The 27525-nt window shown below is 43.0% G+C and overlaps 2 protein-coding genes across 7 annotated transcripts in view; one reads left to right on the top strand and one right to left on the bottom strand.

Annotated features, from left to right (window-relative positions):
• The window catches only part of LOC143293881 (dipeptidase 1-like), a 58354-nt gene extending 45503 nt beyond the window's left edge, over positions 1-12851 (top strand). For all 3 annotated transcript variants that reach the window (XM_076605212.1, XM_076605213.1, XM_076605211.1), the window contains 5 exons: positions 1545-1721; positions 2788-2893; positions 4148-4223; positions 6602-6737; positions 7672-12851. In XM_076605212.1, coding sequence (XP_076461327.1) covers positions 1545-1721; positions 2788-2893; positions 4148-4223; positions 6602-6737; positions 7672-7779 — 603 coding nt within the window. In that variant the 3' untranslated portion in view covers positions 7780-12851. The remainder of the gene's footprint in view (positions 1-1544; positions 1722-2787; positions 2894-4147; positions 4224-6601; positions 6738-7671) is intronic.
• Positions 10648-27525, bottom strand: part of LOC143293879 (tRNA N(3)-cytidine methyltransferase METTL2-like) — a 34742-nt gene continuing 17864 nt past the window's right edge. For all 4 annotated transcript variants that reach the window (XM_076605207.1, XM_076605210.1, XM_076605208.1 and 1 more), the window contains exons 6-9: positions 21713-21852; positions 18852-18958; positions 18143-18208; positions 10648-17443 (exon numbers count right to left, since the gene is read on the bottom strand). In XM_076605207.1, coding sequence (XP_076461322.1) covers positions 17274-17443; positions 18143-18208; positions 18852-18958; positions 21713-21852 — 483 coding nt within the window. In that variant the 3' untranslated portion in view covers positions 10648-17273. The remainder of the gene's footprint in view (positions 17444-18142; positions 18209-18851; positions 18959-21712; positions 21853-27525) is intronic.

The following is a 27525-nucleotide window of genomic DNA, read 5'->3' as shown; positions in this document are numbered from 1 at the left end:
ACCCGGTGTTCGGTTGTCTGTGTGTGTGTCTGTGTGTCCGTGGTAAACTTTAACATTGACATTTTCTCTACAAATACTTTGTCAGTTGACACCAAATTAGGCATAAAAATAGGAAAAATTCAGTTCTTTCCTGTCATCTTGTTTAAAACAATATTGCACCTCTGGGATGGGCACACACAAAAAAAAGAAGCCTAATTATATGCAAACTGCATTTACTGTTATATTTATATTTTTTGTATTCTCTAAACTTGGCACTTTGATCTGATATTCTGACCCAACAACAAGTGCAGTCATTATCATTTTCTGTTCAAACAGGAACTTCTTTTGCTAAGCATGGAAGTTTTATTTATTTTGCAAACGTTTTGGTGCAGATAGCAAAAAAGGGTAATTACTCTGTAATTAATGCTAGGGGACTTAATTTGCTTTAAACTGATCTTTCTCATCTTAAACGTTACATTTTGAAATTATACTTAATACATAAAAATCTTGGATTTTTTTAAAAGTGTATCACAAGTGAGTCTTGAAGGCCTTGCCTCTCTTGTAAGTGCTTTGGTCTATCTCTGCGTAAGGTTCAGTGCCATGTTTAAAAAGAAAGAAAAAAAAGATGATGTTGATAGTGATGATGATGATAATAACACCAACAACAACAATAATGATAATAATATTCATGATAATAATAATGATAATATTAATATTAATAATGATACTATTAATGATCATGATGATGATAACAAAAATAATTACAATAAAAAATGACAAGAACAGCAACAACAACAAAAATAATAATTATAATAATGATAATGATAATAATAATATGATGAAGATGATGATGATGATGATGATAATTGTCATCATTATTGTTGTTCTTCTTCTTGTTGTTCTTGTTGTGTTGTTCTTCTTGTTATTATCATTTTTGTTGTTGTTCTTGTTGTTGTTGTTATCACTATAATTACAATTATGATTCTAATCATCAGCATCATCATCATCATCATCACCATCATTATCACCATCAAAAGAACCTAACACACTGCATCGTCGTGATGTTGTTGTTGTTGTTGTTGTTGTGCCCCAGATGGTTAGGCCCAACACTCGGCTTATATCACAGATTGACATAAGTTTACATTTGGGCCAACAGCAAAGTGAGAGCTGTATTATCAATGGTTTCTCCAGTCAATGGGAAACCATTTACAGCTTAGTCTTTTGTGAAGGACTATGACTCTCAAACTAGGAGGCAAAATTGCACTGGCTTTTAGTGCTGCAGCCTTGTGGGCTAGTTGGCCTCTGGGAACCATCCCAACGCCGACTGTCCTGAAACCCTCTTGGCCGAGAGAGTGGGGATGTAACTTGGGCAAGACACTCTCCACTATAATCAAATTCTAGCCCAAATAGTCGTAACAGCAGTTGCCTCCTCTGCTGTTCTGATGGTCATAGTCGGACACGACTATCACACATATATATATATATATATATATATATATATATATATATATATATATATATATATATATATATATATATATATATAATATATATGTGTGCCCCAGATGGTGATCAAGGAGATGAATCGCCTCGGGATGCTGGTGGACCTGTCGCACGTGTCCCACGACACTATGGTGGACGCCATTGTTACGTCACGTGCTCCCGTCATCTTCAGCCACTCCTCAGCCTTCAGCTACTGCAACCATTACCGCAATGTGCAGGACGATGTGCTGGACATGACCGTCAGTTGTGGTTCTGGTTTCTCTCTGTCTGTCTGTCTTTTTCTCTGTCTCTCTCTCTCTCTCTCTCTCTCTCTCTCTCTCTCTCTCTCTCTCTCTCTCTCTCTCTCTGTGTGTGTGTCTCTGTGTGTGTCTCTGTCTCTGTCTCTCTCTTGCTGCTTGCCTGTGTCGTAGTTGTTGTTGTTGATGTTAGTGGTAGTAGTGGTGTTGGTGTTGGTTGTTTCGTTTCTTTCTTCTTCTTGTTATCCTTGCTGTTGTTATTGTTGTTGTTGTTGTTGTTCGTCGTCTTCTTTCTTTCTTTCTTTTTCTTCTTCTCCTTCTTGTTCTTCTTCTTCTTCTTATTCTTATTCTTTTCCTTCTTTGTCTTCTTCTTCTTCTTCTTCTTCTTCTTCTTCTTCTTCCTCATCCTCTTCCTTCCTTCCTTCTTCTTTTTCTCCTTCTTGGTCATTGTTAGCAGCGCATATTCTAGAGGTAATCCCTTGAGGCAGTCTCATTAAGTTTGTGGGGTGAAGATGTATATCCAGTCCCCCAAATAGTAGGGCAATAGTTATTTTGAGAAGTGCCGTTGCTGTCCATACGGCTGCAGTGGTAGTTCCATGAAAATTGCAAAGCCTTACTTCATAACGGTTTCGTAGTTTGTTCTTGTCCTCCTTAGAGCAGTGTCTTCAGTGCATTTTACTATTGTTTTCTTCTTAAATGTAATCGATTTCCATTTAATGATCAAGACCAATCTATCTCGAATTATGGGTTATTATTTTTCAATTTCAAATATATCGTGTTTTTTTAACTGCATTCTTCTAATAATCCTGTTTATGTGAAACATAAAGAAGATTAGAATATATATATATATATATATATATATATATATATATATATATATATATATATATATATATATATATATATATATATATATATATATATATATATATATATTGAGAGAGAGATGGATAGATAGATAGATAAGATAGATGGATAGATAGATAGATAGATAGATAGATAGAAATATATGTATATATTATATAATAGATAGATATGACATTTCTTTTTTTTTTTCTTTTTTTTTCAGAAAACCAACAAAGGTGTGGTCATGGTCAACTTCTACAGTCCATACATCAACTGTGCTCCAAACTACCTCAATGATACCGTCAACGGCACCCTCAGTCAGGTGGCAGGTAAACATCAAAACGGCATGTTTAGTTAGTTAATTAGTAAACTCATGAGGGGTGTGGGTGTATGAGCTGATGAAAATGAACAACTTTGAACATGGAGGAAGGAACAGCTGTGCAGGTGTACAAACGATTCTTCTGTTCTTAAAGTGACTTCATAAACAAATGCAACAGGTGTTGGTAGGTAAGCCCTTCAAAGGCAACAGCTGTGTTAATCTGTTAAGTCAGCTGTGTTGGTCAGCACCATTTGTTTTTTCTTGTTGCTTTTTTGTGTTTTTTGGTGTGTGTTTTTTTTTCAAACGATTCAAAGAATCAAAGGAATTGAATCCTTTTTGCCCCTTTTTGGGGTGTGGAGGATACAGTTAAAATACATACTCATTAAATCACGACTTCAGTTCAACAACGTCACTAAAACGACGCGCGCACACGCACGCACGCACGCGCACACACACACACACACACACACGTACACACACGTGCACACGCACACGCACAGAAAAGCATAATCAACTTTTTTCAAAGTTAAAAGGTCCCAAAGCCTTTTTGCGGCAATCTGGTGTGAATGTCATGCCAGATAATTAATCTAATGATAGGACAGTGCATATGATGCTGCCAGAATCAATAGCGTTTTTAGTTTTTATACATTGCAAAAAAACAAAAAACAAAACAAAAACAAAGTCCGATTCATTAGAAAGCAAGCTGATAAATATGTATAGTCATCAAAATAAAGTGCACGAACCCCCGAAAACAGAGTATGGCTGCCTACATGACGGGGATAAAAAAAAACCCAAAAAAACGTGGGAGTCGCAGCCTACGAATGAAGAAGTTTCAGTATCAGTAGCTCAAGGAGGCGTCGCTGCGTTTGGACAAATCCATACACACTACACCACATCTGCCAAGCAGATGCCTGACCAGCAGCGTAACCCAACGCGCTTAGTCAGGCCTTGAGAGAGAAAAAAAAAAGGGGGGGAGGGAATAAATAATAGATAAATACATAAAAAAAAAAAACTACTACTAATAATAATAATATGTATAAGGCGCAAAAACTTGGTGAAGTCAGCTATAAGCGTAAATAAATGAATAATACTTTTATAAAAAATTTTAAAAAGTAGTAATAATAATAATAATAAATAAATAAATAAAATAAATAAACAAAAAAGACAACAATGAAGAAAAAGAAGAAGTGCATGAATCATAAATGAATTCTTCCACAGACAGGACGGTCTGGTCAGTTGTAAAGTGTGTATGTTCTGCTCACAGATCACATTGACTACATCAAGAACCGGATTGGCGTGGACTATGTTGGCATTGGCGCAGACTATGACGGTGTCCCAACGTAAGTATGATACCTACCTATTGGTATGCCTAAAATACCTTCATTCTAACCTGTTCCGTTTTGCCAGTCTATTTCGCATCAAAAACCGAGAAGTCCCCGTGGCTTTTGTACTGCAGATTCTCTTCTTAATTTATTAATGTATGCCTCCCTCATTTTTGGTTTATGACAACTCACAAAGCTTTCTTAATCTTAGGAACTTTCCTGTCAGATAGACTGCATATATATATATGATAGTCGTGTCCGACTATGACCATCAGAACAGCAGAGGAGGCAACTGCTGTTCTGACTATTTGGGCTAGAATTTGATTATAGTGGAGATTGTCTTGCCCAAGTACATCCCCACTCTCTCAGCCAAGAGGGTTTTTAGGACAGTCGGCGTTGGGATGGTTCCCAAAGGCCAACTAGCCCACAAGGCTGCAGCACTAAGAGCCAGTGCAATTTTGCCTCCTAGTTTGAGAGTCATTGTCCTTCACAAAAGACTAAGCTGTAAATGATTCCCCATTGACTGGAGAAACCGTTGACTGCATATTCAGATGTTATAGACACTTGACACACTGAATCATACATCATCTTTCTTTTTCAATTCAAGACGGAAATTATTACACCGGGTATACCTGCTGTATGTGTTACCAGTGTAGACTGTGATCAGTACCAAGTTATTGACGTATGGATTTCATTTCATTTCTGTATGACTGTGAGTGTTCATGCCTCTGTAAATTTTCATTTTCTGGGGGAGGGGGGTTGTGAGTTGTGTTTTATAGATTTCTTTGTGTGTGTGTGTATGTGTGTGTGCTTGCCTCTGTGCATGGTTGTCCTTGTGTATAAACGTTGTCATCAGGTAGTATCATCATCGTCGTCATCACCATCATCATCAGCAGCAGCAGCAGCAGCCGCAGCATTCTCAGCGACATCATTTCTGTTCACAAGATGACGTTTTTATCAGGCTTGCTTTGCAGTGACACTGTTATGCGAGATTTCAATTTTTTATGTTGCAGTGTCAAATTTTACTGCTCTGCTTGTAGTATGCATGTATCACAAACGTCACACCAGGAGTGATGGCCTGGTGGTAACGCGTCCACCAAGGAAGCGAGAGAATCTGAGCGCGCTGGTTCGAACCCCACAGTTACAAGTATTTTCTCCCCCACCACCACTAGACCTTCAGTGGTAGTCTGGACGCTAGTCACTCAGATGAGACGATAAAGTCCCATGTGCAGCATGCACCAAGCGCACGTAAGCGAACCCACGGCAACAAAAGGGTTGTCCCTAGCAACATTTTGTAGAAAAATCCACTTTGATAGGAAAACCAATAAAACTGCAGAATGGTGGCGCTCTCAGTGTATATAGCGACACGCTCTCCCTGGGGAGAGCAGCCCGGATTTCACACAGAGAAATCTGTTGTGACAAAAAGAGTAATACAACACAGTTCAGTTCATTTACTCGGGGAGGCGTCACTGCGTTCGGATGAATCCATATACGCTACACCTACATCTGCTAGCCAGATGCCTGAGCAGCAGTGTAACCCAACACGCTTAGTCAGGCCTTGGGGGGGGGGGGGGGGGGGAGTGCATAAACAAATAAATGGATACATCATTGAATTACTCATGGCCTGGCTTCGCTAACGAAGATCTAGGAAGGGCGTTGTCCACGTCTGATGCAGGCACGCTCATGGCTGACAAGGCCAATGCGGGAAAAGCAGAGTCGGCCGCAGTGGTTGCAAGGGAAAGTCTGGTCTGGGTTCGCGGCTGCAGCGTCGTGGTTCTTCCTCCTTCTGCGTTTGTCCTCAAGGCTGGCCCTGCGGTTGTTTTCGAAGGAGGAGACAGCTTGGTGGATGGTGCGTCGCCAGGTCTCTCGATCAGCGGCTACTGCGGACCACTGGCGATGGTCAATGTGACAGGCACCGAGAGCTTTCTTCAAGGAGTCTTTGTATCTCTTCTTGGGTGCTCCTCTGTCACGGTGGCCATCATTGAATTAACAGATGAATAAATAAACAAACAAACAAATAACCAAACGGACAACAAACAAATAAGCATATAGTAAAATAAAATAAAATAAAATGCGGGAAAAGAACAAATAAAATACAAATTATTAAAATTAAAAAAAAGACAATGACAAGAGACAGACAGACAAATAAGCAAATAAGTATAAACACAACACAGTACAGTACAGTACAATACAGTACAATACAATACAGTACAATACAATACAGTACAACACAGTACAGTACAATACAATACACCACAACACAACACAATACAGTACAATACAATACACTTAACAAGTTAATTTCTTGAGTAATACGATACACTTAATTTCTTTTACTGACAACATCAAGTTAGTCTGGTCGTGTGAAACCCTGTTCCCTTGTGTGTGTCGTTCAGACTGCCGGTAGGCCTGGAGGACGTGTCCACCTACCCCGCCCTGTTCGCTGAACTGCTGAAACGGAGGTGGACTGAAGAGGATCTGATGAAACTGGCCGGCAAGAACCTCGTCAGGGTCTTCAGGGAGGCCGAAAGGGTGCGTGTGTGTGTGTGTGTGTTTCGGAGGGGTTGTGGGTGGGGGCAATGTGCGAGTGTGTGTGTGTGTGTGTGAGGGGTGTATGTGTGGGGGGAGGGGTGGGGGTAGTGTGTGTGGGGGGGGGAGGGTGCATGTGCGTGTGTGTGTGTGTGCGCGTCTTCACGGAAACTGAAAAGGTGCGTGCGTGCGTGTGTGTGTGTGTGTGTTTGTGTATGTGTCTTCATGGAAGCCGAAAAGGTGCGTGCGTGTGTGTGTGTGTGCACGTGCGTATGTTTATGTGTGCATGTGTGTGTGCAGTGCGCGCGCGCATGTGTGTGAGAAAGGGGAGCATGGGTTATGGTAGTGTGGTCAGTGGTGGTTGTGATTGGTGGTGGTAGTGTGTGGATGTGGGGTGGGGGTGGGGGGCGGTTGTGTGTGTGTGCGTGCGAAAGTGCATGTGCTCGTGCACACTGTTGTGTGTGTGTCGGTGTCTTTTGCGTGTGTGTGTGCACTTGCTTGTGTGCGTTTGTCTGTAATATATTAGGTGTTGCCTGTGGAAGTTTGGGTGGGGTACTTAAGATGAAGAATGACACAATTTCGTGAAACATAAAAGGAGGGAAATTGATTCAAGTGGTGAGTTACATAACAGTGCGAGAATTGTAGAATCTAAGTGTTAAGAAAAAGGTGAGAATTATAAACTGACTTGTTGTTGACACACAAATAATTATGTGTCCTGTTAACATGCATGTATCCTTCACCAATATATGTTATCGGATTGATGCATACTTTTGTGTGTGTGTGTGTGGGGGGGGGGGGGGGGTGTGCATGCATGCGTGTGTGAGAGCGGCGTGTGGGCTTGTGTGTCTGTGTATGTGTGTGTGCGAGTGTGCGTGCATGTGTGTGTGTGTGTGCGCGCACACATATGCATGCAAATGCGTGTGATCATCAATTCCAGGTGCGAGACACATTGCGCACGGAGGAGCCCTATGAGGCGCTGATAAGCAACGTAGACGCAAACTACAACGAAACTAAATACGTGCCTGGATGCAGAACTGACTTCTGATCACCTGTCCACAACGATGACTCCGTGTGCCTGACAACAATACCAGCCTGACTGTTTGGAACTGTGCTGACTGGATAGAGCAGCTCGATAATGCTACTATATGCACATGTGCATGAACGGACACTCGGCTGGTATGTACATACATACACAAGGATACACACATACGTACAAGCACACACATGAACACATACATACTCACAAACATGCATGCACACATGTTCATTCATGCGTTTGTGCATGCACTTACAAGCACCCATAAACACACCCACACGTATCACCAATAATTGTCCTCCCACCCAGTCTCCGATAATTTCATGATTACATTCATAGACCCAAATACAAATCACTCTTTAGGAATAGTGCCAGAAATCTGTTTTTTGAGATGTCAAATCAAAACCTCCATTACTTGACACTAACTCAAATTAATCAACTAAAAACATAAGGACAAGACTGCCACTTCCTTTTTTTTTTTTTTTTTTTTTTTTTTTTTTTTGAGGGTCTGGGTTTGTTCCAATATACCTTTTATTTACCTGTATGCCAGATGAACAGCATTGCTTTGAAGTTGTGTACCTTGTGAATGAACAGAGTTACCACTCTTTACTACTTGTTAACTTAAAAACACTGTATTGAAACTAAAATGACAGCTTTTTGTTGAACTTTAGCCACAAACTGTCACTTTGACATTTATTTGCTTATTTATCATCATTGTTATCTTTTTTTTTTCTTTTTTTTATTATTATTACTACATTTTTTTTATATTATAATTATTATTTATTTATTTATTTATTTATTTATGTAAGCTTATCTATTATTTATTCACCTTTTTTTTTTTCATGGCCTGACTAAGCGCGTTGGGTTACGCTGCTGGTCGGGCATCTGCTTGGCAGATGTGGTGTAGTGTATATGGATTTTTCCAAACGCAGTGACGCCTCCTTGAGCTACTGAAACTTAGCTCTAATTGCTGAACCCCCCAAAATTCAGATTCATTCCACATAGTGCCTGAATTTTTCTGCTAAGTTGTATATGCTCACAGCAACAGACTTCAGTGTGAGCATGTATTACTTTCTCAACGAGTGTTCACATGCAGGTAAACAGACATTCTGAAAGGAAACTAAAAGAAAGAAAGAAGGAGGAAGGTGGCAGAATGGTTAAGACGTTCAGCTGCCAATACAGAGAGTCCGTGAGGGTGTGGGTTCGAATCCCGCTCTCGCCCTTTCTCCTAAGTTTGACTGGAAAATCAAACTGAGCGTCTAGTCTTTCGGATGAGACGATAAACCGAGGTCCCGTGTGCAGCACGCACTTGGCGCACTGAAAAAGAACCCATGGCAACGAGAGTGTTGTCCTCTGGCGAAATTACGTAAAATGAAATCCACTTTCATAGGTACGCAAATATGTAAGCATGCACTCAAGGCCTGACTAAGCGCGTTGGGTTATGCTGCTGGTCAGGCATCTGCTCAACAGATGTGGTGTTGCGTGTATGGATTTGTCCGAACGCAGTGACGCCTCCTTGAGAAAGTGAAACTGAAATCTGAAAGGAATGATTCAGCGCTTATAGCTTTTAGAGGCGTTTGATTGGCTAAGAGCGGACCGGGCAAGAAGGGGCATCTTTTCACTGTTCGCCGCACGAAATTTGGCCAAACAGAGCAAACCGATAGGCCTAGTTTGCATCAGTTTGACCTGGTAAGTATATGTATCACCAAACATGGAGTACAATACAAACTCCTCCTCTCTGTAAGTTGAAACCTACACATGCCTCCATCTGTGTGTATGTGAGATACTTTCATATGTGCACCATTTACACATATATGTATAAGCACATATGCACAAGCATACATACCGATACACACACATGCTGTACTTTGTATATTATGTCTAAAACAATCCAAACACACGTGTGTATCCATTTATGCAAATCCATATGAACACATATATAATATATATGCATACACACATACTTAAATGCTTTGTTTAATAACCATACATATGATATAACCAGACATAGAAACGATTACAAACAAAATCCCATAGTAATCTTAAGATTTTGTGTGTCATGCCAAACTGTCACTCATTCAATGTCACTGCTCATTTATGGTGCATTTGCAAGACACGGCTTTCTGTCATTGAATAAAAACAGACCTGATGGAGTGGTATCAGGTACTGCAAACACACATATATATATAACCAGTTCTTTCTTTACTTCCTGACCTCCAGTTCGCTGTCCATATAGACATCTGACAAACTCTCCCTTGTACCTGTTCACTATTTTGTAGAATAAAACCTTCACTTGGTGAACACTGATGCTGGACAAAAATAGCTTTAAAAAAAAAAAAAATACTGGGAAAATTACTTTATTAAGGTTATTTTGTATGTTTTCACTGTACATCTTAATACTTTTGTAAAGAAAAATATATCTGTTCTTAGGATGCACTGACTTTTTTTTTTTGGTATAAACCATTTGTTTCACAAGCCTCATACCTTACTAACAGGAACCAAAATTAAACCCAAGTGAAACTTGTGTGGGTTAGAAAGTTCATAACAGAAACTGGCGTCAGATCCTTATTTTTTGTTGTTCATCTCGTATGCAAACAGTAAAATGGAAAAAAACAATTTCAGTTGCTTAAATTTCCCAAAGACCTTCAATACCAGGGTACAGAGAGTGTGCTCATATTTATAACCCTCGCCTGTCACAGACATTTGAAATCATGTGAACTGTTTCTGCATGTGGAATCATGAGTGACACTTTTTTTTTTGTCAAGCACTCTTGAGTATGGTGTACTATTTGGTGTTCAACAGCCTGTATCACTGAATCAGTCTCAAGCAGATGAATTTGATCATTTCTGAGGGGGTGGGGGTGGGGGGTTGTGGTTATTTTTATCATCTTTTGAAACTGTCATAAAATTAGAGGAACAGTTGGATTCCATTCCTTTGTTCAGCCAATCTGTGTAAAAATTACCAGGAAATGAAGTTTGGTGTTACCGTTGTTACCATTTTATATTGCTTCATAATAACTGTTCAATATGTTTGCTTGTATTTTGTTTTTTTTTGGGGGGGGGGTTTTGTGTTTGTTTTTTTCTCAAGGCCTGACAAAGCGCGTTGGGTTACGCTGCTGGTCAGGCATCTGCTTGGCAGATGTGGTGTAGCGTATATGGTTTTGTCCGAACGCAGTGATGCCTCCTTGAGCTACTGAAACTGCTTGTTGTAACTGAAAGGTATGCCTGTTGTAACTGAAAGGTCAGCAATCCATTACTAATGACTATCTCTTCTCTGGTATGTTCGATTTCATTTCTGATCTGGAATGATGACATCACTCGTGTTACAAAGATGCTTGACACAGTTTTCTCCACAATCTGATCTCTTTCCGGATCCCTCCTTTTCATTATTAACTTTACTTTGTTTGCTTTTGTAATGTTTATTTTTTAAATAAGCATTTGTCATTAACTCACTCAGTACGGTTTTAATTAAGCATTTCTCATTAACTCACTCAGTACGGCCAGTCCTCTCTTCTCCTCTACACAGACCCCTCGGATGTACAGTCGGTGTCTGAATGACCCAACCTTTAGCTTCCGTCGTCAGAATCGTATTCTTTGTCAACATTCACCTCTTCAGTATGAGAGCCTTCCGCTTGCAATATTCTGATGATGGTAATTGGGGTGAAACGCTGTTAACGTCATCTCTTTCGCCGTTTGTATGGAGAGAGTTAATGTTAGCTGTTGTTTTTAAGAATTCTCCACTTCTGAGTACTATCGATAGTTGTGTGTGTGTGTGATGTGTGTGCATGTGCACATGAGGATAAACTGACCTTGCAGTCTCAAGTCTCTGGAGGCCATAATTGCTCAAACACTGGAAAGTTTGATACCTGACAAAGATGAAATAGCTGGACAAGTCCAGAAAGCATAATATTCAATGCAAACAAAAGTGAAAAACAAAAGGACAAGGCAGCAGCTACTGATACATTTTTAATGGTATGGAAAACAGTGTTTCAGTGCATGCTTTGTTATTACTTATATTACACGACAGTATCTTGTGCCCTGTAGCGTGCTGTATTGCGTTCTTTTCTATTTTATTTACATTGTGCTGTGTAACGTTGCATTGTCACATTGTATTGTTCTGTACTATTAAGTATGGTACAGTTTTGTGTTGTACTGTATCTTTAGAATACACTTTCAAGGCCTGACAGGCACACTGGGTTCATGTGAGTGTTAGGCATCTGCTGCTTTTTTTTTTTTTTTTAATTTCTACTGTAGATGATGTGTAGCGTATATGGATCTGTCCACACACCCCGACACCTCAGTGAAACTGGAACTGTTGTACTGTATTGCTTTGTGTTGTGTTCCAAGTCTTGACAGGTTTTCTTTCAGGTCAAGATTAGCTTGCTGCCCTCTTTTTAGAATGTATTACCACAGCGCAACAATTTCCACTTTAAAAAAAAAAAAAAAAAAAAAAAATCTATTTCGGTTTGTAACTGTGTGTTCTGTTATCAGATCCAGTGAAACTTACCTACTGATTCACACTAAGAACAGCTTGGTGCTTTGTATTGCTTGCACTGACTGCATGTGATGGTGTCTCATCCAAAGGAATTACAGGCAAATCCCTGTTTATATAACTGTGTGAGAGAGGGGTGGGAGGGGGAAGAGAACATGTGAGTGTAAAAGCGTGTGTTTAATCTCCACGTTCTGGTTTCATCCTTATTAAGTGTTATTAGTTTATGGACTGAAAAAACAAATGTATTATAAAAAATTCCATGTGTGATGAGCCTCAGATATTGTTTACATTATCACTGAGGTTGAAGTCGCTTGTCCTCTGTAAAAGTTATCAAATAACAAAACCGCCACTTTTGGCTACAAAATTTCTCTATGGAAAACATGTCTTTTCAGACAGCTGTAAACATGTCCTGAGACGTTTCACAAACAGTTAGCCTGTGTGCCTCATTGGCCATGTTCAATGGTCACAGTTCTCTCCTGTTCTATGGTTAATCAGTGTGTTATTGCTTTTTGCTTCTTGTTAGTAGCACTTTTAATTTTTCCTTGTGTGTCAAACAGATTAAAGTCTACTATTTGGTTAAAAAACGTTAATGCTGTTGTTAATTATGTATGTTATTTTTGATAAAAGTGTGTGAAAGGTTGATACTGAAGGTGAACATTCCAGGTAAGAAAAACAAATATATAAATCTTTCTTCTTTTTTTTTCTTCTTTTTTTAAGAGTGCAAGAAATACATAATCTAAGTTAGTGTGGAACATTAAAAGTAACTTGGCCTGAGATGAAGTCAAGTGGAGAATAACACAAAAGCCAGTCTTATGAATCTTTTAGATATAGGATTTATTATAGATGGCTCTGGAGAGAGATAGTACCTTTGTTAGCTTGGCTGCTGCTTCTTAATAGGACGGGCGCACTGGTTCTCCTCCACCCCCCAACTCTCACATGCTGGCTCCAAGCGCCATACCCCGGGACCTCGCCTCAGCAGGCGTGCCAAACCATGTGAGGGGGTGATGTTAACACTGCATCACTGGGCATAACTTCAAGAAGACTTAACGGCCAAGGCGGACAAGTTCCAAGATGAACTTAACGGCTTTGTGTTCGAGACCAGGGCGAGCCACCAAGCAGGAGGAATACGGCTGTGGTCTGGCATGGAGAGGGATGGGCTCCGCCATGCAACATTGCCCAAGACACGCCAATGAAAATGTCAACTACAAGAAGAATCATACCGGATCGGTCATCGCCCGGATTCAGGACCGCCTCTTCCGCTGGCAGGATTCACCAGGGCGGGAGTGGAAACTATGCTACTGGCGATCCAACTAAGACTATTCGTGCCAGAAACAATATCGTCATTGGCACATGGAATGTTAGAACCTTAAGAGAGGCAGGAAAACTGGAAGAGCTGGAACATGAAATGAGGAGATATCGGTGGAACATCCTTGGCCTATGCGAAATGAGATGGAAAAACTTTGGGGAAATAAAAACGCAGGAAGGTCATAAACTTTACTATAGTGGCAGAGAAGACCGGCATGGACATGGAGTGGGAATCCTCGCACACAAAGAAACTGCAGATGCCGTCCCATCTCAAGCCGACTCATGTCAATACGACTCAAAGCATCACCATTCAACATTACAATCGTACAGGCATATGCTCCAACAACAGACCATGATGATGAAGAATTCTACAGCCAACTTCAGGAAGTTATTGATGATACACCAAAGAAAGACATCTTGATAGTTCAAGGAGACTGGAATGCGAAGGTAGGGGAAGATGCGTATGAAGACTGGAAAGGCACTTGCGGGCGATACTGTAACAACAGCACCAACGACAGAGGTTTAAGACTATTAGAATTTGCCAGGTGCAATGATCTTAAACTCACAAACACCTTTGGAGTACACAAAGCGTCTAGGAGATGGACATGGCACAGCCCAGGGGGAGAATACCACAACCAGATAGATTATATCTTGGTACAACGCCGTTTCCAGACAAGCGTAAACATTGCCAAAACCAGAAGCTTTCCAGGTGCAGACATCGGCAGCGACCATTAGCTAGTAATGATGTCATTCGCAGTACGCTTAAAGAACAGAAAACGGGGAAGCTTCCGAATGAAGTTCAATCTAGATAAGCTGAAGGACCCAAACATATTAGAATCATTCCAAGCAAACATTGGCGGGAAATTTGCTCCCCTCTTGGCACTGGAAGAAGACATTGAAATGGAAAGTATGATCATCACGTTCAATGACTCCTTCAATGAAGCAGGAAAAGAGCTCCTTGGAAGAAAGAGGATAATAAAGAAACCATGGGTTTCTGAGGAAGTCCTAGAGCTTTGTGATAAGCGCAGAGAACTGAAGAGTCGGAAGCAGAGTGCAGAAGGGGCAAGAAAGTATAAAGAAGCAACTAAAAAGGTGAAGAAAGGAATGAAAGATGCTATGGAAAACTGGATAGATGAGAAATGTGAGGAGATAGAAACCAGCTTGGAAAGAAACGATTGTAAGAAGGCCTATCAACTGGTAAAAGACCTAACTGCAACAAAATCAACAAGAACCTCCACCATACAAGATAAAGCGGGAAAGTGCTTGACAGAAGAGGAGGACATAATGAACAGATGGACGGAATACTGTGATGAGTTATACTCCCATAGAGCAACTGGAGATTCTGAAGTGCTGAATGTCCCACCGTCATCTGAAACCGCCTCATGTAGTTTACTGAGAGAGGAAGTTGTAAAAGCAGTCTTATCTCTAAAATTGGGAAAATCTGCAGGTCTTGATAATGTCCCAGCTGAAATGGTGCAAGCAGGAGGTGATCCATGTATAGACGTACTCCATCGAATCTGCAACAAGATCTGGCAGACTGGAGTATGGCCAAAAGCGTGGACGCAATCCCTTATAATAACACTTCTTAAAAAAAAAGGCAATCTCCAATAATGCCAGAACTACCGCACCATTAGTCTCATCAGTCACCCAAGCAAAGTGATGCTGAAGATCTTACTGAACAGGCTCAAACCACAGGCTGAAAGAATCATCGCAGAACAAGCTGGATTCAGACCTGGACGTAGTACAACAGAGCAGATCTTCAACATAAGACTCATAATGGAAAAATATCTCCAGCATCAACAGGACCTCTATCATGTCTTTATTGATTTTAAGAAAGCATTCAACAGAGTTTGGCATGCTGCACTGTGGGCAACTATGAACCTCTACAACATCAATGCTAACCTAATCAAAGTCGTACAGAGCCTCTATGAGAATGCAACAAGTGCAGTGTTTCACAACAACAACAACATAGGTGATTGGTTTTGGACGACGGTCGGTGTGCGCCAGGGCTGCCTGCTCTCCCCCTCTCTTTAATCTATTTCTTGAGAGAATCATGGAAGAAGAACATGAAGGAACAGTGAGCATTGGAGGGCGTACAATCACAAACTTGCGCTTCGCTGATGATATTGACGGATTAGCTGGTCACGAGCAAGAGTTAACAGACTTAGTGAACCGCTTAGAAGAAAAATCAACAAAATTTGGTATGGAAATCAGCGGGGGGGGAAAAAACAAAAGTGATGACAAACAGCAACTTCACATCAGAAATCAAAGACCAGAAACTTGAAAGTGTTCACAGATTCAAATATCTGGGATCTATCGTGACAGACGAGGGATCAAAACCAGAAATACTGTCAAGAATTGCCCAGACCACAGCCACAATGACCAAGCTCAAACCCATCTGGAGAAACAGAAAAATAGCCATCAGTTCCAAAATCAGACTGATGCGCTCTCTGGTCATGTCAATCTTTTTACATGCATGTGAATCATGGACCCTCACTGTGGACTTAGAGAGAAGAATAAGAGCTGTAGAAATGAGGTGCTTCCGAAGACTCTTAGGCATCTCGTACAAAGACCACATCACGAATGAAGAAGTGAACAGACGCATCCGCAATGAAATCGGGCCTTATACTGACCTTCAAACACTCGCCAGACAACGAAAACTGAAGTGGTTTGGTCATGTCACACGCTCCTCTGGTCTTGCTAAAACAATCTTACAAGGCACGGTGAGGGGAGGAAGAAGAAGAGGCAGACAAAGGAAGAGATGGGAGGACAACATTCGAGAGTGGACAGGCATGGAGCTGAGAGACACCCTGAGAGCGGCCGAGAGAACTGGAGAAAGGTGGTTGACAAAGCTTCAAAGGCGCCCCAAAGGATTCGGAATCTGAGGGATCGGTGACGGTTCACACATGCCTGGTCATTTTGGCTGAATTTTTGCCAAACGGTTATTACTTAATCATGTTTGCTGACACTTTCAGTGAAAAATCACATTCACTGAATATCACGTGGAAAAAGACTAAAGTACTTTACCTAATGCAGACAGATTCATAATCGCATGCAACATCAGCTTATACAAACTGCAGTTCCAACCAGCAATCTTTCAACAACCATATCACATAACGCACTGCTCCTTCAGATGTTTGTCAAGTTGCATGCCCGAGTTCATTCATGTAGATAAGAGCCTGTGTGTATTTGTATTTCTTTCTATCAACAGATTTCTCTGTGTGAAATTCAGGCTGCTCTCCCCAGGGAGAGCGTGTCGCTACACTACAGAACCACCCATTTTAAAAAAAAATTTTCCTGCATGCAGTTTTATTTGTTTTTCCTATCGATGTGGATTTTTCTACAGAATTTTGCCGGGAACAACCCTTTTGTTGCTGTTGGTTCTTTTACATGCGCACGGGACCTCGGTTTATCATCTCATCCGAATGACTAGCGTCCAGACCACCCCTCAAGGTCTAGTGGAGGGGGAGAAAATATCGGCGGCTGAGCCGTGATTCGAACCAGCGCGCTCAGATTCTCTCGCTTCCTAGGCAGACGCGTCACCTCTAGGTCATCACTCCACTAAGCACGTGCAAACTGCCATCATCCACACACAACACTCCACACACACAGTTTCAGTCCCAGTTTAAGTGTCGGAGCATACGCACATCTTCACATATAAAACTTAACGCACTGATCATACCAAACATGGACAACCAGAACCAACGCTAAGAACTCGGCTCTGCCGAGGACGTTCCTTTCACAGGCTTGCGGTATTTGCACTGGATCCAGACTCTGTACATCTTCAGCTGTCGGCCTCTGTTCACCTGGAGGCGACGGTCGATCAGATTCTGCACCTCCTCCAGGCCTGCCTCGTGGAACATGGAACGGAACTCCTCTGAAACAGTGCGCATTGTTCATCACATGGTGCTCTTACCTCTGCACTGAAATGATAGGAAACAATATATATGTATTAAAAAAAAAAAAAAGTTTGACTGCCTGGGTTCTTTCAAAACGGGATACGAAACACAAGAGGAAAAAAAACTTTGAACCCACTTGGGAGAGGAGAAAGTTGTGTACTTTGACTCAGAGTCTTCAAAGCAACTGAAGATAGCAGCAGTCACAAGTACAGTTTTCTTGCTGTTGAATAATATTCACAAGTGGGTTCAAAGTTTTTTTCCTCTTGTGTTTTGTATCCTGTATAGGTGAATGTTTACAGACGTGCTGCATAAAACATCACTGAAACGTTATAACCATACTGAATAAAAGAAACATAACAGGAATCTGGACAGCTTACTGGCTAAGGTATTCATTCGGATTAGCTAAGTTATTCATAAAGGTATCAGAATGTTCTGTATGGCATGCCTTCTTGTCTACATTTCTTCCATAACCTAACCTCTTGTGCACACACACTCGGTTGTCTTTTTTTGTGTGCTTACTCTTTTTCATATACATGGAAACACAAATGTACTTTATTAACCTTTGAGTTAACTGAAAAAGACAAGATCCCTAAAAAAAAAAAAAACCCAAACAAATAAAAATGAATAAAAGTATTTTTTTATAGGTGCAGTTTTTCCTTGCAATACCGGAATATTACCTTGAGTAAAGAAGTACACACGTGTACCATCTCCTCTGACATAGAAGTTCTCAGATAGACACCGTCCTGAATAACACACACAAACCAGTGAAATAAAACAAGCCTGTCACCATTACGTAACATTCAATGCAAAATTGCTGAAGAGAAACAAGTTAGATATCAAGTGGCCCACGCAAATATACCTTTTTTTCTACACAGGGGATTTTACACCACATGCATAAAAAAAGTCTTCATTCCTCCTCTGGTATGGACAAAAGAACATGAAACAAAATCTGACGCTGGAGGAAATCTTTCATAATATAACAGATTGAAGTCAACATTTTTATCCACAACTGCTTTGTATGAGTGCATGCGTTCTTTCTTTACAACTTTTTTCTTCACTATTTAGTGATATTACATGGGGAAAAAGACAACAAACCTTTGTGTTCGTTCGTTCTTTAACGTCTTTTCACTGTAAGTGATATTTGTGTGAATGCATGGGTGCGAGGTGGTGGTGGGATGACTGACAGGGAAAGTGACAGAGAGGTGACTATATTATAACTATCTTTAACATCCCTGAGTGTGTGTGCATGTACATGTTTGTGAGAGTGCATCGTTTGTGTGCACATATGATAAAAATGAGCAATAAACAAAACGAAAACACTCTTAACTCCCCAAAAAAGGTGTGATTTCTTCTTTCTTCTCAAAGAACAAGAAGTAGAAAACTTACCCTTTTTAAACCTCAGCTGTGCCATATCATAGCGACCATAGTCCCTCAGAAGTATCTGGCCCCCAGGTTTCAGACAACTGGCAAGACGGTTGACTGCCTTCTGCATCCTGGTGCCAACAAACTACGCCTTTAAACTCTGGAAGAAACACTCAAAGCAGTTCTGAAACACCTCTTCTCTTCTTTTTTGGATGGGACTTGACTTCTAATTCTAAAATCTGTCAAGTCAGAGATAAGTGAAAACAATCTAGCTGCACAACCGTAGGAGCTTTCTGTTGAAGCAAGCTTTTCAAGTGTGGAAACCCGTAGAGGAGATTGAAAGCAAAGCCTATGACCCAAAAAAAAAAAAAGCTTCTCAAGGATTCTGTACATATTTCTTTTTCTTGACATGCCAATACAATGACTTAATGTATAAACCTATTTGAATATCAATGTACACCAATTAGAAAGAAACAAAATAAGGTGAAGCGGGTTATGTTTAAGGCAAAAACGCCAGACATCATGGAAAGAATATATGTTCAAGCAAGTAGTGTGGTACAGGTGACCCCTCTCTGTACTGTGGATCTCCTGGAAAGGAGGAAGGTGGAAGAACGGTTAAAATGCTTATCTGCCAATACAGTGTCTGTGTGGGTCTGTGTTCAATACCCTGTCGCAGCCTTTCTCCCAAGTTTGACTGCAAAATCAAACTGAGCGTCTTGTCATTTGGATGAGACAATAAACCAAGGTTGCTAGTGCATCACGCGCCCAGAGTGTCAGCGAATCGATTGCGATCACGCCTTAATTTTAGCGCGATCGCCCAATCGAGCTATATAATTATGTGACCTGGTTGGAGACATAATTTGACAAATAACAAGAACGCCAGAGAATCAACAGACAGACAGAAAATATGAAAAAAACAGCCGTATGAAGAGCACAGGAACAGGAGTCATGGTGGCTGCCGGAAAAAGAGGGCGCTAGTCAGGGGGGCACAGGGGAGGTTACCTACTTCCGGGAGGTTATCGGCCGTAGCTACTTTCGTTTTCTCCGCATAGGCGGATAGTAGTTTGCACAGGACAGGAATGTCAGACCCCTGCTGGAGTCTGCACTAGTGGGTCACAGTTAAGTGTGTGTAATTAAATGCGCTTGACGAACAGACAAAGAACCCATGGCAACATAAGTATTGTCCCCTGGCACATTTCTGTAGATGAAATCCACTCTGATAGGTACATAATAATAATAATAATGGTATTTATATAGCGCTGAATCTTGTGCAGAGACAAATCAAAGCGCTTTCGCACCAGTCATTCACACGCATGCATAACTCTAAAACTGTAGAAACTAAAGACAAGGAAGAGGCAGGCAAGGGAGGCTAGTTTAGGAAGAGGTGGGTTTAAGGCCAGACTTGAAAGAGCTGAGTGTGGAAACTTGGAAGAGGAAGCGAAAGAGGAAGTTCATTCCAAATGCAAGGTCCAGAGACAGAAAAAGAACGGCGGCCAACAGTCGAGTATTTCAATCTGGGTATGCGTAAACAGAGTGGATCAGGAAGCCGATTGTAGTGAGCGAGATGGAGTGTAGAGGTGAGGCAGCCACACATATACATGCATGCCCTCAAGGCCTAAGATGTTGGGTTATGCTGCTGGTCAGGCATATGCCTAGCAGATATGGTATAACGTATATGGATTTGTTTGAATGCAAACATGCCTCCTTGAGAAACTGAAACTGAAAATTGAACTTCAGGAAAGACGGCCGCAATAGCCGAATGGTTAAAGCGTTGGACTTTCAATCTGAGGGTCCCGGGTTCGAATCGTGGTGACGGCGCCTGGTGGGTAAAGGGCGGAGATTTTTACGATCTCCCAGGTCAACATATGTGCAGACCTGCTAGTGCCTGAACCCCCTTCGTGTGTATACGCAAGCAGAAGATCAAATACGCACGTTAAAGATCCCGTAATCCATGTTGGTGTTCGGTGGGTTATGGAAACAAGAACATACCCAGCATGCACACCCCCGAAATTGGAGTATGGCTGCCTACATGGCGAGGTAAAAACGGTCATGCACGTAAAAGCCCACTCGCGTATATGCGAGTGAACGTGGGAGTTGCAGTCCATGAACACAGAAGAAGAAGAAGAAGTTCAGGAAACAGCTCTGGCTCAACCGCACCCCTCCTTCATGTCACAGTGACTGACCCTGAACTATCGAAACCTACACATTACCACCGATTCCTGACAGGTAGGCAAAGGGAAGGTCAATAACTGTGAAGCATGTTTACATTTATGAAGCGTTATTTATTTCTCACATCCCTACTCCGTTTTCTTTCTTTTCTCACTTCAGCATTCACGCTGTTGAAAGCTGCGATTTTCATCACCAGCTGTTCTTAACCCTTGTAGAAAGGTGAATGAATGCTAGTCTAGATTAAACACTTTAGTGTAACACTGTTTGCTCTTTGTTTTTAAACAGGAGACATGAAAAAAAAAAATCCAACATCTTGGATACATTAATTCTGTTTCAGAGAATGAAGTTCATATGAACATTAAGATGTCAAAAGCATATTAGCAATCAAATGTAATTAAAATAAAGTAATAAAAACAACATGCTAACATCTTTCATACAGTTGTTCCATTTTCAGAGAACAAGGCCATTAATGACCAATCATTTTCATTACTGGAAAAAAGCACAAAACCCCAAACAAACACAAATAACTGAATAAGAGAAAACACAATTACTTTAAACATTGTCATCTGCAAACTTGTATGAATGTAGCATACACACATGCAAGCTCATACACACACACACACACACACACACACACAAACATGCATTTATCTATTCAAACACACTGGAGAAGAAAAGAGTGACAGAAGGAAAGAGATGAAGAAAGAGAAACTCACTTTTCTGGGTGGACAGCTGACAAGACAAAGATCATGATGACAATGTCCAGACTTTCCGGGGGGAAAGGCAGTGTACTATTTTCATCAGTGATGTCCCACTCAAAGGCATGGCATCGTCTAGGATCATAATCACGATGATCCTGTCACACATAAACAATATGATGTCAATGTGCATCATAAAAAAAAAAGTACAGATGAACCATCCAACTACAGCAAGATTAAAACTGAACAAAAGGAAATTTTCTATCTAAAATTACGTTTAAATAACATACTTACCGTGACCCAACTAGTGCAGACTCCGGCAGGGGTCTGACATTCCTGTCCTGTGCAAACTACTATCCGCCTATGCGGAGAAAAAGAGAGCAACTACGGCCGATAACCTCCCCTTTGTCCCGCTAGCTAGCGCCCTCTTTTGACGGCAATATGCCATCACCAGCGCAGCGAGCAGGGAGAACAGGAAGCGGGGAGGACGGGAGGGTCTTAAATTTGGGTCACGGTAAGTATGTTATTTAAACGTAATTTTAGATAGAAAATTTCCTTTTAATTACACATACTTAACCATGACCCAACTAGTGCAGAATAGCGCGACAAGGTGGAGGGCTCGCCTGTTCTACTGTCTGTGTGCTGCGATGGCCTGTTGTGCAACTACCACCGAAGCGATGCCTCTTGAGCCATCATCCCGAGGCGTGCGACATCCCTCAGGTAGAAGTCGATGAATGTGGCAGGGTTTTTCCAGTAGGCCGCATCCATGATGTCTTGCAGCCGTGTTGACTGCGCTAAGGCAAGAGAAGAGGACCATGCTCTGACTTCATGTGCTCTGGCTGAGGAGGTATCAAGTCTCAATCCTACGTCTGCATACGCGCCTTTAATCGCATTGACAATCCATCGAGACAGAGACGTCTTGCTAATGTCACGCGGATGGTCGAGATTCCAGCCAATGAAGAGGCGTCGTTTGGACGATCGGAAGGGACGCGACCTTTTAAGGTATATGCGCAGGGCCCTGACTGGGCAGAGGAATCTGTCCTCGTCGTCATGGGCCAGAATAGAGGAGAGCGTTTTGATGAAAAGAATGGGAGAGGGTGTGCTTGGATTTTGATTTTTGGCAAGAAAATCAGGGAGGAATCTAAGCGAGATAGATCCGTCCAGCTCAAAGGCTATATCTTGTGTGATGCCACTGAGGGCATGAACCTCACTGAAATGAAATGAAATTATGGTGCTTAGAGCCTCGCCGACCACTAAGGCCATCTCAAGGCTATCGCCGCGTCAATTACTACTACAAGGCTAAAAAAACAACCAATTAAAACGAGTCACCACTTCAAACTTTCCACTCCAAAGTTTAAAAAAAAAACTTCCATAGTTTAAAAACCTTCAAATCTGGTTAAAAAGGTTCACTTCTTTTAAGAAGTCCATCAGCGCCCACGGAGGGACATCACGAAACAAAGTCTTCAAAGAAATCGCCGTGTAATGTCTGCGTCTAACGTCATGCAGATCCCAACAGTCAAGGAGCACGTGTTTCACGGTGAGAGGCTCGTCACAGGGAACGCATCGAGGGGCCTCCTCCCCCTTCAACAAGTAAGAATGAGTAAAAAAAGTGTGCCCCGTACGCAGTCTGCACAGCACAGATTCCTCCTTTCTGTTCTTCACCCCCGAAGGGAGGGTCTCCCCCAAGTCCGGACGGATCTGGAAGAGCTTGTTGTCTATCTGGGTGTTCCATTTCTCTTGCCAAAGATCTTTAACGTAAGTATTGACCTTCCGCTTCATGTCTGTATAGGGTACCAAGGATCTGGACAATTCTTTCTTTACAGCGTTCCTGGCCAGCAGGTCCGCCCTTTCGTTACCACGAATGCCAACATGTCCGGGAACCCAGGCCAACACAACCTCGTATCCTTTCTTCGTTGCGAGAGTAAAAGTTTCATAAAATTCCAGCAGTTTGGGATGAGTGATATTCCTGCAGGCGATCGCCTCCAGGGCTGATAAGGAGTCGGAAAAGATCATGAATCTCTTCTGTTTGGAAGAGAGAACCATTTTTAACCCCAGGACCAGTGCAGTCAGTTCCGCGGTGTATACCGAGCTGTCAGACAGGATGTGTTCCGTTGAGGGCCGGTCAGGAAAGGCGGGACAGAACGCAGATGCGGCGACTCCGTCCTCTGACTTGGAACCGTCAGTGAAGATGCCTTGAAAGGTGGGGAATTTGTGGCACAGTTCCGAAAAGTAGGTTCTGTAGGCCAGAGAACTGGTGGTGTCCTTACGGTACGAGGCCAGATCGAATCGGACCTCAGGTGTTGTAAAGGTCCACGGGGGGCTGTCAGGGAACTTAGAGAAATCTGAGATGCCACCGACATCCAGATCGGCATTTTCCAAGTGCGGCTGAATGCGGAGTCCGAGAGGAGGTATGCAGTTTGGGTTGTCTGTAAATTTCTTATCGAAAGGGTTGTTGAATACAGCATCGTAAGCAGGGTTTGTAGGTTCCGAAAACAATTTCAAATAATAGTTCAGGGTCAGCTTCAGTCTGCGGTTGGAAAGAGGTGGTTCCCCCGCCTCTGCGTACAGGCTGTGCACAGGGGTGGTGCGGAAAGCACCCAAGCTGAGACGGAGCCCTTGGTGGTGTACAGGGTCCAACAGTTTCAGGTAGGACGGTCTGGCCGAGCCGTATACAACACTACCATAATCCAGTTTGGACCGGACCAGGGCTCTGTAGAGGTGCAAGAGAGTCCTCTTATCAGCACCCCAGTTCGTGTGTGCCACAACTCGGATGATGTTCAGGGCTTTTAGGCAAGATATTTTCAGCTGTTTAATGTGGCTGAGAAAATTCAGCTTCTGATCGAAGACGACCCCTAGAAATCTGGCTTCCTTGACCGCCGGGATGGTGGATGTTCCCAGACGGATTTCAGGGTCCTGATAGAATTGGCGAAAATTATGAAAGTGGATGCATTCAGTTTTGGAGGACGAAAATGTGAAGCCATTCTCCTCTGCCCAACACTGGATTTTGTTGACGCAGAGCTGAAGCCGTCGCTGGATGCTGGCGTACGTGCTGCCGGTTGCATATAAAGCAAAATCATCCACGAACAGCGAGCTGTCCGATCCTTTCTGAACGGATTGAACGATGTCATTAATTTTGATGCTGAACAGAGCAGGCGACAGGATGCTCCCCTGCGGGACACCCAGCTCCTGCTCGTGAATGTCGGACAGGGTGGTGCCGACTCTCACCTGGAATTGTCTGTCTTGTAAAAAATTGTGGATAAACTGAGGCAGGTGTCCTCGGAAGCCGAGCTTGTGCAAATCAGAAAGAATACCAAATTTCCACGTGGTATCGTAAGCTTTCTCCAGGTCAAAAAATATGGCCACCACATGTTGTTTGTTGACGAAAGCATTTCTTATCGTGGTTTCCAGACGAACCAGATGGTCAACGGTAGAGCGATGCTTGCGGAAACCGCACTGTTCCTTCGCCAGAAGGCCGTCGGTCTCTAGTTTCCACATCAGTCTACCGTTGACCATCTTCTCCATCAGTTTGCAGACGCAGCTGGTCAGTGCAATTGGGCGGTAGTTGGAGGGGTTCGAGGGGTCTTTTCCCGGTTTCGGTAACGGGATTATGAGGGCTTTCCGCCAGGAGGGTGGAAAGAAGCCTGTGACCCAGATGTGGTTATAAACTTTAAGCAGGGTGTCCAGACAGGTTTGGGGAAGGTGCTTTAGGAGTTTATAATGGACTTCGTCCATTCCTGGACAGGAATCCGTACAGGTCTGAAGGGCAGATTTAAGTTCGTTCATTGTGAAAGGAAGGTTGTAATTCTCTGTGTTGTCGGAAAAGAAGTTACATGGTGTTTTTTCTGACAGGTTTTTGGTTTTAAGAAAGCGAGCAGATTTGTTAGCAGATCTCGAGTTCTGTTCTATTGTGGAGGCAAGCAAATTGGCAACTGCTTTCTTCTCTGTGACCAGAGCGTCTGAAAGTTTAAGATGGTGGAAGGTCGGGCATGCGTTTTTGCCCTTAATTCTTTTTAAAACCCTCCACACTTTCTTCTTGGGTGTGTTGGAGGTTAAGGAAGAGCAGAAATCTCTCCAAGACTTCCTCTGGCTCTTTTTAAAAACATACCTGGCTTTCGCCCTCAGCTGTTGATGGGTTCGAACGCTATCGGACTCCGGTCTCCGAAAGACGCGTCGCTGCGCTGTCTTCCGAGACTTGCGGGCCTCCCGACATTCCGCGTTGAACCAGGGCGTTCTAGGGACCTGAGGCTTGGAGGTAGACGATGGGACTGCTGCTTTGGCGCAATCTAAAACGATCCGAGTCAGAGCGTCAGCAGGGTCCTTGCTTTTCAATACTGTTTCTTCCTGCAGCTCCGCTCTTATCTTGGTGGTAAAAAAACTCCAGTCTGCCTTGTCGTAGTACAGGCGGTCAGGCAGAGAGTCACCTTCTCCATCTGTGGGGCGGAGGACGACAGGAAAGTGGTCACTCCCGTGCAGATCGTCGTGCACTTTCCACTCGTAGTCCAGGACCAACGATGGATCGCAGACCGACAGATCTAAACACGAGAGCTTTCCAGAGGACAGATGCAGGTAAGTGGGAGACTTGTCGTTAAGACAACACAAGTCCATGTCAGAGAGAAGGTTTTCTAAGAGAAGACCTCGGGCTGATGTCATCTCACTTCCCCAGAGCGGGGAGTGTCCGTTGAAGTCGCCCAACAGTAAAAACGGACGTGGGAGCTGGTCGACCAGGTTCATGAGGTCCTGCCTCAGAACACGGACGGAAGGGGGAAGGTAGAGAGAGCAGACAGTGATGGTTTTCTCGAGCGTGACTCTGACTGCCACCGCCTGTAAAGGGGTGCTTAAAAGAACTGTACTGTATAAAAGGGACTTTCGAATAAAAAGAGCGACACCTCCCGTCAACCCCTCTTGCTTCGGTTGAGCGGGTTTAAAAACGGAGTTAAAACCAGAGAGAGATAAAACCTTGCCATCTCTTTGCAGAGTCTCCTGCAGTGCCAGCACTGAAGGTTTCAAAGCACGACAAAGCAGCTGGAGTTCCTGGAAGTTGGCATAGAATCCCCGGATATTCCAGTGGATCACTGCCATTAAAAAGGTTTTTTAAAAAAAAAAAATAAAGCAGCAGCCTATTCCATCGCTACCCCCTGCTCCTCCACTTGCAGTGGCTCAAGGTCCGCCAGGATGGAATATTTGTTCTTTGTCATAAATTTTTCGGGTTCAGACCGGGTCGGAATATCCACCACCTCGGCCCCTCCCGATCCCGCCGTGGCCGCAGCCCTCCCCTCCTTGAGTTTTGGAGGTGCGGGGGGCTTCCGGCCACTTCCGCCAGCCCGAGGGCCAGGCAGACGAGAGGCGGGGCGAGGGGGCCCGGGGGGTGGGGTGGGGCGGGAGGCGGACAACGTGCCTCCGCCCGAGGCTTTTCTCTCCCGCCCAGCAGCCCCTGAGGACTGCCGCGCAGGATGGGAAGGGGTGGACACAGTGCCTCCACCCAAGGCCGACGGTTCCGACGAGGCGGTTAAGTCGTCCGTCTGCGTTCCTGTGGACGTCGTCTGGACTGCGACGTCCACCGTCCCGGATCTGACGACAGAGGCATACGACGTCCTAGGCGACGCGGCCTCCACCTGTTTCCTTGCCTCAAAGAAGGAAATTTTCTGTTCTGTCTTGACTTTCTGAATTTGTTTTTCTTTCTTCCAGGCGGGGCAGTCCTTCGATGAGGACGGGTGGCCACCTCCGCAGTTCGCACACAGGGCTGCACTGACGCAATCGCCCTGGTGTGCCGCCTTCGAACAGGTGCCACACGCCTCTTCCTCCTTACATCTGTCTCTCACGTGTCCGAATTT

This window comes from Babylonia areolata, chromosome 19, assembly GCF_041734735.1.
Source record: "Babylonia areolata isolate BAREFJ2019XMU chromosome 19, ASM4173473v1, whole genome shotgun sequence".
Classification (NCBI taxonomy): Eukaryota; Metazoa; Mollusca; class Gastropoda; order Neogastropoda; family Buccinidae; genus Babylonia; species Babylonia areolata.
This window is presented reverse-complemented; position numbering and strand designations above follow the sequence as displayed.